At 47.7% G+C, this 11218-nt stretch overlaps 1 protein-coding gene across 1 annotated transcript in view; it reads left to right on the forward strand.

The window, feature by feature from the left end:
- The window catches only part of Odf2 (outer dense fiber of sperm tails 2), a 38222-nt gene extending 27991 nt beyond the window's left edge, over positions 1-10231 (forward strand). The window contains exons 12-18 of the mRNA XM_013021267.1: positions 2537-2647; positions 2782-2886; positions 4201-4359; positions 5884-5984; positions 7380-7542; positions 7951-8076; positions 9352-10231. Of these exons, the coding sequence (XP_012876721.1) occupies positions 2537-2647; positions 2782-2886; positions 4201-4359; positions 5884-5984; positions 7380-7542; positions 7951-8076; positions 9352-9540 (954 nt within the window). The 3' untranslated portion in view covers positions 9541-10231. The remainder of the gene's footprint in view (positions 1-2536; positions 2648-2781; positions 2887-4200; positions 4360-5883; positions 5985-7379; positions 7543-7950; positions 8077-9351) is intronic.
- The last annotated feature ends 987 nt before the right edge of the window (positions 10232-11218 follow it).

Genomic DNA, 11218 nt, shown 5'->3' on the forward strand with positions numbered 1-11218 from the left:
TGGGGCCTGAACTCTGGGCCTGGGCGCTGTCCCTCAGCTCTTCAGCTCAAGGCTAGTGCTCTACCACTGGAGCCACCGCGCCACTTCCGGCTTTTTCTTTTTGCTTATGTGATGCTGAGGAATCGAACCCAGGGCCTTAGGCATGCAAGGCAAGCACTCTACCACTGAGCCACCTTCCCAGCCCCTTAGTCACATTTCTAGCCCAGACAATTTACGTTCTCAAGTGTGACTGTATAAGCCACGCTGAATAAATCAGCATCTGTTTAAGCCATCCATGTATGTATAATTGGTTCTTCCTCAGTACTGTGGCATGTGGCAGGATAGGATAATATATTTGCCAGTTTTACTGTCCATGGGCCTTTGAGTTGTTTCACAGGGCTATTGTGAGCATCTTTTGATACACACACTGGGTGTGTTTGGTCAGTTACATACTTTGAAGTAGAATTTCCAGGTAATCTGGTGGTGGTCATAGTTCAGCTCAGTGAGTGTTACCAGACAGTAGAGTAGAAATCCATACTTGTGCTCACACCAGTAATAGCTAGCAGTTGCCCCATGTCTCCGTGGCAACATTTGGTATTATCTTTTTTTTATTTTTAGCCACTCTGGTGGGAGTGTGACAGTACTGTCACACTGATTGTACTGCAATTGTTGTAACTTTCAAATCTGAGTATTAGGGATTAATGACTATCTGGCACACCTTTGTAGAGTAATACAGTACAGCCGTTTAAGTGTCTAGGAAGTATATTTTCTTAGCATAATGGTTTTTTTTTGGGGGGTCCAGTCGTGGGGCCTGAACTCTGGGCCTGGGCGCTGTCCCTTAGCTCTTCAGCTCAAGGCTAGCGCTCTACCACTTGAGCCACAGCTTTTTTTCTTTTTGCTTATGTGGTGCTGGGGAATCGAACCCAGGGCCTCAGGCATGCAAGACAAGCACTCTACCACTGAGCCACCTTCCCAGCCCAAGCATATTACAAGCAGATTACAAATTTAAAACATTACAGAAGAAACTGGGGTATAGTCAATAGTAGAAAACCTGCTTATTAGCATGCACTAATTCTAGGCTCTATCCCTTGCACCACAAAAACAAGAAAGTAAAATCCATTACAGATAATACAGTATAGAAGTGAAGGTTAGCCAGATGTGCTTATACCTTCAGAGTTTGAAGCCAGTCCAGGCTGAAAAGTCCCTGTGAGACTATCTCCAATTATAATCACCTAAAAACCAGAAGCATAGCTGTGGCTTAGAGTGGTAGAGTGCTATCATTGAGGAAAAAAGTTCAAGGATAGGTTCATGCATGTGAGACAAGCACTCTACCACTAAGCCACATTCCCAGCCCCTAGATTATTTTAAAGCTTGATCTTGTGTGTGTGTGAGTATGCTGGTTAATAGGTCTTTTTTTTTTTTTGTCTGTCGTGGGGCTTGAACTCTGTCTGGGCTTAGGCGCTGTCCCTGCACTCTTCAGCTCAAGGCAAGCACTCTGCTGCTTGAGCCACAGCACCACTTTCATGGTTAATAGGTCTTGAACTCAGGGACAGTGCCCTGAGAATTTTTGCTCACAGCTAGTGCTCTGTAGCTTGAGCCTCGGCTTAACTTCTGACTTTTTGGTGGTTAATTGGAGACGAGTTTTACAGACTCCTGCTTGCGCTGCCTTCTGTGATCCTTAGATCTCAGTCTCCTGAATAAGCTAGGATTATAGATATGAATCACTGGCACCTAGCTTAAAGTTTCATCTTTTAAAGTGACTGCTTCTGATTACATTACCATACCGTGACTGGTGAGGACTTGTTAGAGGAGATTAGAGGAGAACATTGTTGACTTCTTCAGTGCTAGGGATGAAAAACAGGGTCTTTCTTGTGTATGCTAGGCCAGCATTCTAGCATCACAGCGCTCCACTTTTCTTCAGAAGTTAAGGCTAGCACTCTACCACTTGAGCTACAGCACCACAACTGCTGCCTGGGTTAGAATAGGGGCTTTTCCTTTGCTAGTTCCTGGGAGTAGACTGAAAGGGACAGACTGTTTTTTTTTTTTGGTTGGTTGTGGGGCTTGAACTCTGGGCTTAGGCGCTATCCTTGCGTTCTTCAAAGGTGAGCGCTCTACCACTTAAGCCACAGCGCCACTTCTATTTTTCTTGTGGTTTATTGGAGATAAGAGTCTCATTGGGGGGGGGGCTGGGAAGGTGGCTCAGTGGTAGAGTGCTTGCCTTGCATGACTGAGGCCCTGGGTTCGATTCCTCAGCACCACATAAGCAAAAAGAAAAAAGCCGGAAGTGGCACTGTGGCTCAAGTGGTAGAGCGCTAGCCTTGAGCTGAAGAGCTGAGGGACAGCGCCCAGGCCCAGAGTTCAGGCCCCACAACCGGACCCAAAAATTAAAAAAAAAAAAGTCTCATGGGCTTTCCTGCCCAGGTTGACTTTGAACTGTGATCCTCAGATCTCAGCCTCCTGAGTAGCTAGGATTACAGGCGTGAGCCACTGCTGCCCGGCTAGGGAGAGACTTTGACTTGGGAACGTACTGATCATTGTTCTGAACCACCCCTTATAGGCTAGCTTCGCCCCAATGGAGGACAAGCTCAACCAGGCCCACCTAGAGGTCCAGCAGCTGAAGGCGTCGGTGAAGAACTATGAGGGGATGATTGACAACTATAAGAGCCAGGTAAGCCTCAAGTGGCCTGGCCCCTCAAGTCATGTCCTCTGTACCCTGTCAGACTGGGAAAACGCACTTATCAGGCTTCTCTGGAAGGGCCAGGAGCTCTGCCTAAGGGAGCCCATTGTATCTTTGTCCCCTAGGTGATGAAGACCAGATTGGAAGCTGATGAAGTGGCTGCCCAGCTCGAGCGCTGTGACAAAGAGAACAAGATCCTTAAAGACGAAATGAACAAAGAAATTGAAGCGGTACTGCTCCCTTTTTCTTGTTGTCTTCCCTCTATGAGTTTTATCTATGTACCCTTGACCTTGCTAACTTGGGGCACAAGAGTAACTGGGTTCCTTACCCAAGCTTTGCACTTGCATAGGCAAGTGGTCTACTACTGGAGCCATACCCCAGCCCTCTTTTTGGATTATTTTTTGGATTAAGTGTGATCCTGTGATCTGTAATCCTCTTATTCTCCCCTTCCAAGTAGCTAGGATTATAGGTACACACTACCATGCCTGGCTTTTTCATGCTTTATTTGTCTTTTTTCCTTTCCAATATTTCTTTCTCCTCTTCCATTTTCCTTTTTTAAAAAGCAAACAAAACAAAAAAACCCAAACTCTTGCTCGGAGTCCAAGTGGAGTCCACTTGGTAGGTATTTGGCATGCCTGTTTCATTCTCTCTTTTTGTACAACACAAAATCCTGTTTATCCCTTTTCAAAAAGAGTCTTATTGTTTTTTGTCTTTTCTTTTTTGGTACTGGGGATTGAACCCAGGACGTTGCACTTGCTAGGCAAGCGCTTTGCCACTGAGCTACATCCCAGCCCGAGGGTTATTTTTTTTAGGGATGATTGGTTGATTAGAGCAGAGGGATCACCTTAACAGCAACTTTGGAGGCAGGTTGAGTCTGGGGCAGCTCATTTCCCTTTTCTAGCCCTTAGTCAGTCCTTGGTAAAGTTAAGGATAGATGAGATGGCGATGTGTTATTTCCCCGTGTAGTTGCCTTTCTGGGGGCTACGGAGTTAAACCAGACCTTAATCTGGCTCTGGCTCCATAGCATCTTTACATGAGGACAATAACACCTACCACACCTACTTCGTATGTTGTCCAAAATCAGTGAGTGTCAGGAGTCTTTAGTGTGCTATATCATTATTATTGAGCTAATGAAAGGCAGTCTCATGTGTCAAGGGCAGGCCAGGTATATCTCTCAGAGCAGCTAGATCCCTGCTAGAATGGCCTGTGCGCTGGGCAGCCTGTAGGTTTTGTTTTTGTCAGTCATGGGGTTTAAACTCTGGGCCTGGGCACTGTCCCTGAGCTCTTTAGCTCAGGGCTAGCGCTCTACTACTTCCCATTTTCTGGTGGTTAATGGAAGAGTCTCATGGAGTTTCCTGCCAGGGCTGGCCTTGAGCTCTGATCCTCAGATCTCAGCTTCCTGAGTAGCTAGGTTGACAGGCGTGAGCACCAGTGCCCAGCTCAGGTCTGTAGGTTTTGTAGGACGTACTTCGAGGAGCTGGGCCCTGCCTAGCCCCATAAGCAGCTGAGTCCTGATCCACATTGGTTTTCTCCTTCCATCTCAGGCACGTCGGCAGTTCCAGTCCCAGCTGGCTGATCTACAGCAGCTGCCTGACATCCTCAAGATCACGGAGGCTAAGCTGGCCGAGTGCCAAGACCAACTGCAGGGCTATGAGAGGAAGAACATCGACCTCACAGCCATCATATCGGACCTGCGCAGCCGGGTAAGGGACTGGCAGAAGGGGTCCCACGACCTGGCCCGAGCAGGGGCCCGCTTACCAAGATGAGCTGCACGCCCCCCAAGGGAGGACCACTTCCTTTTTCTTGGCTGCCGCTTTCTGAAAGGAGTGAGCTATCATCAGTGCTGTGAAATAAAAGTCTGGTGTGCCAAATGCCTGTGTTCGCACCAAGTGATTATAGCTATAGAAACCGTCACTCTTGGGAGTCCTGGGGCCCTCCTGCTGTTCCCCATTCCAACTCTTCCCCAAGTGCTTTCTGCTTTGCCGGCCTCCACCCAATGCTTTATTGCTGTCCTCTGCCCCACAGTCACTGACTGGAGATCGCAGCAGATACCTGGCCATCACTCTTCCTTTGTTCCACCTTTTTTTAGCTTTAACCTCCTCTCCTTACTCTTCGCAGAGCCATTGTGTGGGATTCTGTGCTGAGAGACAGAAGCAAGCAGCCCCTCTCTGCAAAAGCATTCTGCCTCTGGTTACTGGAACCCTGCTACTGCCGGTGGTGTCTTGGACATCCTATGTCAGTCAGTGTGACCTGAGCAGGAGGACCCCTCCCCTCTCTGGACTTGAATCCTAGGAATAACCAAAAAGCAGCTACTTGTTTATTTTTCTTTTTTCTTTTTTTGTCAGTTGTGGGACCTGACCTCAGGGCCTGGGCACTATCCCTCAGCTCTTCAGCTCAAGGCAAATGCTCTACCACTTGAGCCACATCGCCACTTCCAGTTTTCTGGTGATTGAGATAAGAGTCTCATGGATTTTCCTGCCCGGGCTGGCTTTGAACTGCAATCCCCATATATTAGCCTCTTGAGTAGCTATGATTACAGGTATAAGCCACTGGCACCCAGCTGGCAGCTGCCATTTTTTGAGAGCCTGCTCTGTGCTCAGCCTTTGCATTTCTTTCCCCTAGAAATCTATTTTCCTAGGAGTAGCCCAAGGCCTAGAAGGGATAACTGATCCCCTAATGTCATACAAGCTTCTAGGTATTAAGGGGGAGTGGGACCTAGCCAGTGCTCTGTAGTTCCCAAGTCCATGTTAGAATCCTAACTTGTCGTCACCTCTGTTAAATGAGTATCCTGGGCCTTTGGAATCCTAGTACCTTAGGCCTTGGCCTAACGCAGCCCTTTGGGTAACATCTCACATCCGTCAAGTTTAAAGGATTAAGAGGGTAGGACGAAATCGATGGTGCCAACATCATAATTGGGAAATTGTACCTGGCCACCACCTGCTTTGACCTTCTCATGTTCCAATCCCAGCTGGGCCTCCAGGGGCCTCTCCTGATCAAGAAAACATCGTGGTCGAGGTTCTTCAAAGCCTCATCTGTCTTCTCCAATGTGGGGAAGCCTTTGGATTGGGGCCTGCTCTTCTGTCCAGGTTATGGTTTGGGCTTGGACACCCATGGAGGACAGCATGCCTCTTGCTGGGTGTGAATGAATGGGAGAAGAGAAAATTCCTTCATGATTTTTCCCTGCTAGAAATTCCTTCATAAACCAGTCTATGTTCCTGTCATTTTAGATCGAACATCAGGGGGACAAGCTGGAGATGGCGAGAGAGAAACAGCAGGCTTCCCAGAAGGAAAATAAACAGCTGAGTCTGAAGGTGGATGAACTGGAGAGGTTAGAGGCACTTGGTCCCATCTCTGTCCTCTTCCTAGGACCTGAGACTTTCAGCCACTTAGCTGCTTTTGTGCTTAGTGTGCGGAAGTGTTTGAGGGACTCAAGGCCCTGGAAGGTGCTAGGCAGACCTCAGAGGAAGAGCCACTTCCATTGTAGTGGTAAGCTTTGTGCAGAAGGAAGGGGGGGGTCTCAACCTGGAGAGATGATCCTCAATGTTGTGATCAAGGTCAGCCTACCCTTTTAGCACTGCTATATCAATAGCATGCTTGGGCCACGAAACCAGCAGGTCCCAGTTTGAACAAGTCGACAACAACATGGGTACTCCCTGTCTGCTCTACCCATCAATGTGGGTACTTCCCTGTTCCCGATCCTTGTTTCCATGACTTCCCTATCCAAGTCCCCTCTGTTACTGTTGGCTGAAGGCAGAAGAAGTGGGGTGTACGCCTTTCAGAATCAGAAGCCCTGGCCTTGGGTCCTCAGCTCTGCCACTGATTGCATTGTGACCTTTAGTAAGTCACTTAACTCGTCATTGTAGGGGAAATTGAGGTGTAGGGATACTTCAGTGAAAGGATATTTGTAAAGGGCTTAGCACATTACCCAGTGTGTGGAGATGATTGAGTCAGGTTTGTAGATACAACATTAAATGTGAGGAGTATGAGATGGGGAGAGGTTGTGATTTGCCTAAGGTCACACGGCTAACACTCAAAGCTGTGACTTAGACAGATGGCTGTCTTCCTCCGGGGTCAGCTTAGTCCCTATGAAAGGAGGGCTGGAGCCCGCAAGGTCTGGTCTCAGCTCAGACTGCAGCCTAAGGGAGGCCAGAATTGGTTGCTGCCTTCTGTGCTTCAGCTCCACTCTGCCCTGCTGTTGTGGAAGATACAGCCAACGCCAGAAAGACTTGCCATACTCTTTAAATGAAAAAAATGATGGGGATGGAGTGGGTACACTTGCATGGCCATAGCTACCTCAAGGCTGTCACATGAGAGGCGGAATATTCCAGCCCCTTGCTGGAGTGGGGTGGCATCAAGGAATAGCAAAAGTTGAAGGGAGAGGTTTTGCTGATACCTGCCAGCTGTGCTGACATCAGGCCAATGGTCTCCCCCTTCTCAGGCTCAGTTTGAAGATTATTCCATGTGACAAGGAACATGCGGCTCAGTGCACGCTCACCTAAACATGCTCTTTCCTTTACTTACACTCTTCTCTGACCAGCCGCTCCAGCTGCACAGTGCCATGGCCGCCCTGCTGACCTGCAGTTTGCTTTGGTTTCCTCCCACGGCTCCTTGGAGACTCTTGGCGTGATGAGAACCCCCAGTCCAGGCAGCGGCACAGCCCCCCTGGCGAGGTGGAGCAAGTCCACTGGGTTAGTGCTGGGTCTGATTCTGTGCTTTCACCTAGGAAACTGGAGGCGACCAGTGCCCAGAATGTCGAGTTCCTACAGGTGATTGCCAAGAGGGAAGAGGCAATCCATCAGGCCCAGCTGCGGCTGGAGGAGAAAACCCGGGAGTGCGGGTCCTTGGCAAGGCAGCTGGAAAGTGCCATTGAAGATGCCAGGCGGCAGGTCAGTCTCAGTGTTCCTAATTGTGTGCACCTTGGACAAATAATTTGTCAGCTAGTCTCTCACCTGAAAAATGGCTGTGTTTAGTCCCTGAGTTTGCTGTGAGAATCAAATGAGCATTTATGACACAGAGTTCCACCTTTCTTTTTGATTTGCTCATTTACTTTCTCCCTCCTGGGACTCACCTGGGTTTACCATGCTAACTGATGGCTCTTGGAGTGCTCGGTAAGGTCAGGCAAAGCTGGCTTGCAGGAGGCCCCATGGCTTGCTCCTGTCCCAAGGCTCCAAGAAATGCTTTCCACACTGGTTTCCAAGTGATCTCTGACCAGGTAGTGGGAGTGGACAGCTCTCTCCTTGCCCAAGTATCCCTGTACAAAGCCAGCCAGTCCCACTGCTTTGCCTTCTGTGCAGGTGGAGCAGACCAAGGAACAGGCAGTCACCAAGGAACGAGCAGCCCAGAGCAAAATCCTGGATCTTGAGACCCAGCTAAGCAGAACCAAAACTGAGCTTGGTCAGCTGCGGCGTACCCGAGATGATGTGAGTCAGGCTGCTGAGCAGGACCGCAAGAGGAGGCAACCCATTCTGTTGTTTTGATTTTACTAATCTGATACAATTTTTTTTTGGGAGGGGGGGTCCAGTCGTGGGGCCTGAACTCTGGGCCTGAGCACTGTCCCTCAGCTCTTCAGCTCAAAGCTAGTGCTCTACCACTTGAGCCACAGTGCCACTTCTGACTTTTTTTTTCTGCTTACGTGGTGCTGAGTAATCGAACCCAGCGCCTCATGCATGTAAGGCAAGCGCTCTACCACTGAGCCACCTTCCCAGCCCTACAATTTTTTTTTTGGTAGTTTGTGGGCTTGAACTCAGGGCCTGGGCTCTGTCCTTGAGCGCTTTTGCTCAAGACTAGTGCTCTACCACTTTGAGCCACAGCTCCACTTTCAGTTTTTGTGCGGTTAATTGGAGAAAAGAATTTCATGGGTACTTTTCTGCCCAAGCTGGCTTCAAACCTGAGATCCTCAGATCTCAGCCTCTGAGTAGTTAAGATTACAGGTATGAGCCACCAGTGCCCAGTTATGATACAGTTTTTGTTGTTATCATCCAGTCCGTTGTACATATTTGAAGGATACCTAGGTAGATTCTGGTCACTGTCCCCCATTTTTGGTAGTATTAGGGTTGAACTCAGGGTTTTGAGCTTGCTAGAGACTGTTGCTAGCTAAGAGAGTCATTTAAGCCTAGAAGTTTTCAGGCTGTCCAGGGCAACACATTGAAAACATACTTTTAAAAAGCAAAACAGTGGCCAGGCGACAGTGGCTCAAACCTGTAATCCTAACTACTCAGGAGGCTGAGATCTGAGGATTGTAGTTCAAAGGCAGCCTGGGCAGGAAAATCTGTGAGACTCTTATCTCCAATTAACCAACAGAAAACCAGAAGTGGCACTGTGGCTCAAGTGGTAGAGTGCTTGCTTTGAGCTGAAGAACTCAGCGACAGCACCCAGATCCAGAATTCAAGCCCCACAACTGATCAAAAAAAAAAAGCAAAATAGCAGCCGGCCCTAAATCCAAGCCCCAGGACCAGTGTGTATGCATGCACACACAGAAGAAAACAGTCAGTGCTGGTTACATGGCTCAAATGGCAAAGTGCTTGCCCACCCTCAGATTGTCCAAAGTATAAAACAAAAACAACTCATACCTATTAGTCACTTATGCCCTATTAGTCTCCTTGAGACGTGGCATCCTTGTAAGCAAGGCCTGTGTGTGTCTGCTTTGCCTTTCTTACATCTTGCAAGCTCAGCCTATGTTCTGCTTCTTTTCTTAGTCTGACCGCCGTTACCAGAGTCGTCTGCAGGACCTGAAAGACCGTCTGGAGCAGTCAGAGAGTACCAACCGCAGCATGCAGAACTATGTCCAGTTTCTCAAGTCCTCTTATGCCAATGTGTTTGGGGAGGGTCCCTATACCTCCTACTTGACCAGTTCTCCCATCCGCTCCCGGTCTCCACCTGTCTGAAGCTGTCTGTAGAGGGCTGGGAGTCCTGCCTGATACCGGGGAGCTGAGAGCTGCCAAGCCATAGTGGGAAAGCCACTTAGCTATCCGCTTCCAATGATTTGGTGTGATCAGGGCTTTGTTCTTGGCGACCAACTCTAGGAAAGTCCCTAGCAAGCAGGTAAAGAAGCGAAGAAGCACTTGGTTATCTCTTCCCTGATAGAATTTTCTGATGGAAGTTTATAATGACCTTGAGAAGCCTTAAGTTTACTAAATTAGGATACCAGAGTTTTAATTCATTCCAACTCTGTTTTTCCTTTCCTGAGAGAATGTTCAGACATTTTTTCCAGGCCACATTTTTTGAGGATGTCTTGAGTTTCTTCTGACCTGAACCAGCAGGAGCCCTCTTGCTTTTTGGATTCGGTGTTTTTCCTGGTGCCAGTGGAACCTTCCATACCTGAGTTTCCTTTGAGGTCATGTGAGCCCATAAGTACTTCAGAGTAGGCCCACATGGGGGCTTGTGTCTGTCTCGCCTTACAAGTGTAATCTATATTTGTTTCTCTTTGTATGACTAGAATGCATTTCTTACTGAAATGTTTTTGTGATTTTACAAAAAGTTATAATTATTTAAGGTTCTTTTAGATGATTTACCTATCTTTTAAAAAAGTTGCTAAGTAAAATGCTACAAAGAGAGTTAATAAATGCTTTCAAAATACTTGATTCTTGAGTCATAAGGTTTTTCATCTTAGCAAAGATGCTTTTTCTGCACTCTCACTTTATAATGCACAAGATGTCTGGAGTGAATACACTTTGTATGGCATTACTCTGTGTAGCTGATACAGAGGGGATGGTATGTGTATGTATTTTACTTTTTTGGCTGTGGGTCTGAACTCTGGGCCTGGGCGCTGTCCCTCAGCTCTTTAGCTCAAGGCTAGCACTCTACCACTTGAGCCACAGTGCCACTTCTGTCTTTTTCTGTTTATATGGTGCTAAGAAATCAAACTAGAGCCTCATGCACACAAGGCAAGCACTCTACCACTGAGCCACCTTCCCAGCCCATTTTTTTGTTTTTTTTGTCCCAGTCCTGGGGCTTGAACTCAGGGCTATGGCACAGTTCTTGAGCTTTTTTCTCCTTTTTTCCTTTCAAGTCTAGCACTCTGCGACTTGAGCCTGTTCTGTGCCTGGCTTTTTGGTGGTTAGGTGGAGATAGAGTGTCGTGAACTTTCCTGCCCTGGCTGGCTTCAAACCATGATCCTCAGATCTCAGCTTTCCTGCACAGTGAGGATTAAGGTGTAAGCCATCAGTGTTGGCCCCAACACCCTCTTTTTTTTTTTTTTTAAGTTTTAGCAAGGTTTATTTTAATAAAACCAAAGTAGAGAGAAGTGAAGAAGAGAGAAACATTTCCTTCCCTCTCTGCAAGAAATGGGAGTTAGACTGCTCCTTCCTTTCAAAGACTAGAAAATTTCTTTTCCTATATTTGGAGTACATTTGTAGTTTTAGCTTTATATGCTTTTCATTGGAATATAATTTTTTTTTTTTGGTCCGGTTGTGGGGCCTGAACTCTGGGCCTGAGTGCTATCCTCAGCTCTTCAGCTCAAGGCTAGCACTCTACCACTTGAGCCACAGTGCCACTTCCGGCTTTTTTTTCTTTTTGCTTATATGGTGCTGAGGAATCGAACCCAGGGCCTCAGGCATGCAAGGC

This window comes from Dipodomys ordii, unplaced genomic scaffold, assembly GCF_000151885.1.
Source record: "Dipodomys ordii isolate 6190 unplaced genomic scaffold, Dord_2.0 Scaffold55, whole genome shotgun sequence".
In the NCBI taxonomy this organism is placed as follows: Eukaryota; Metazoa; Chordata; class Mammalia; order Rodentia; family Heteromyidae; genus Dipodomys; species Dipodomys ordii.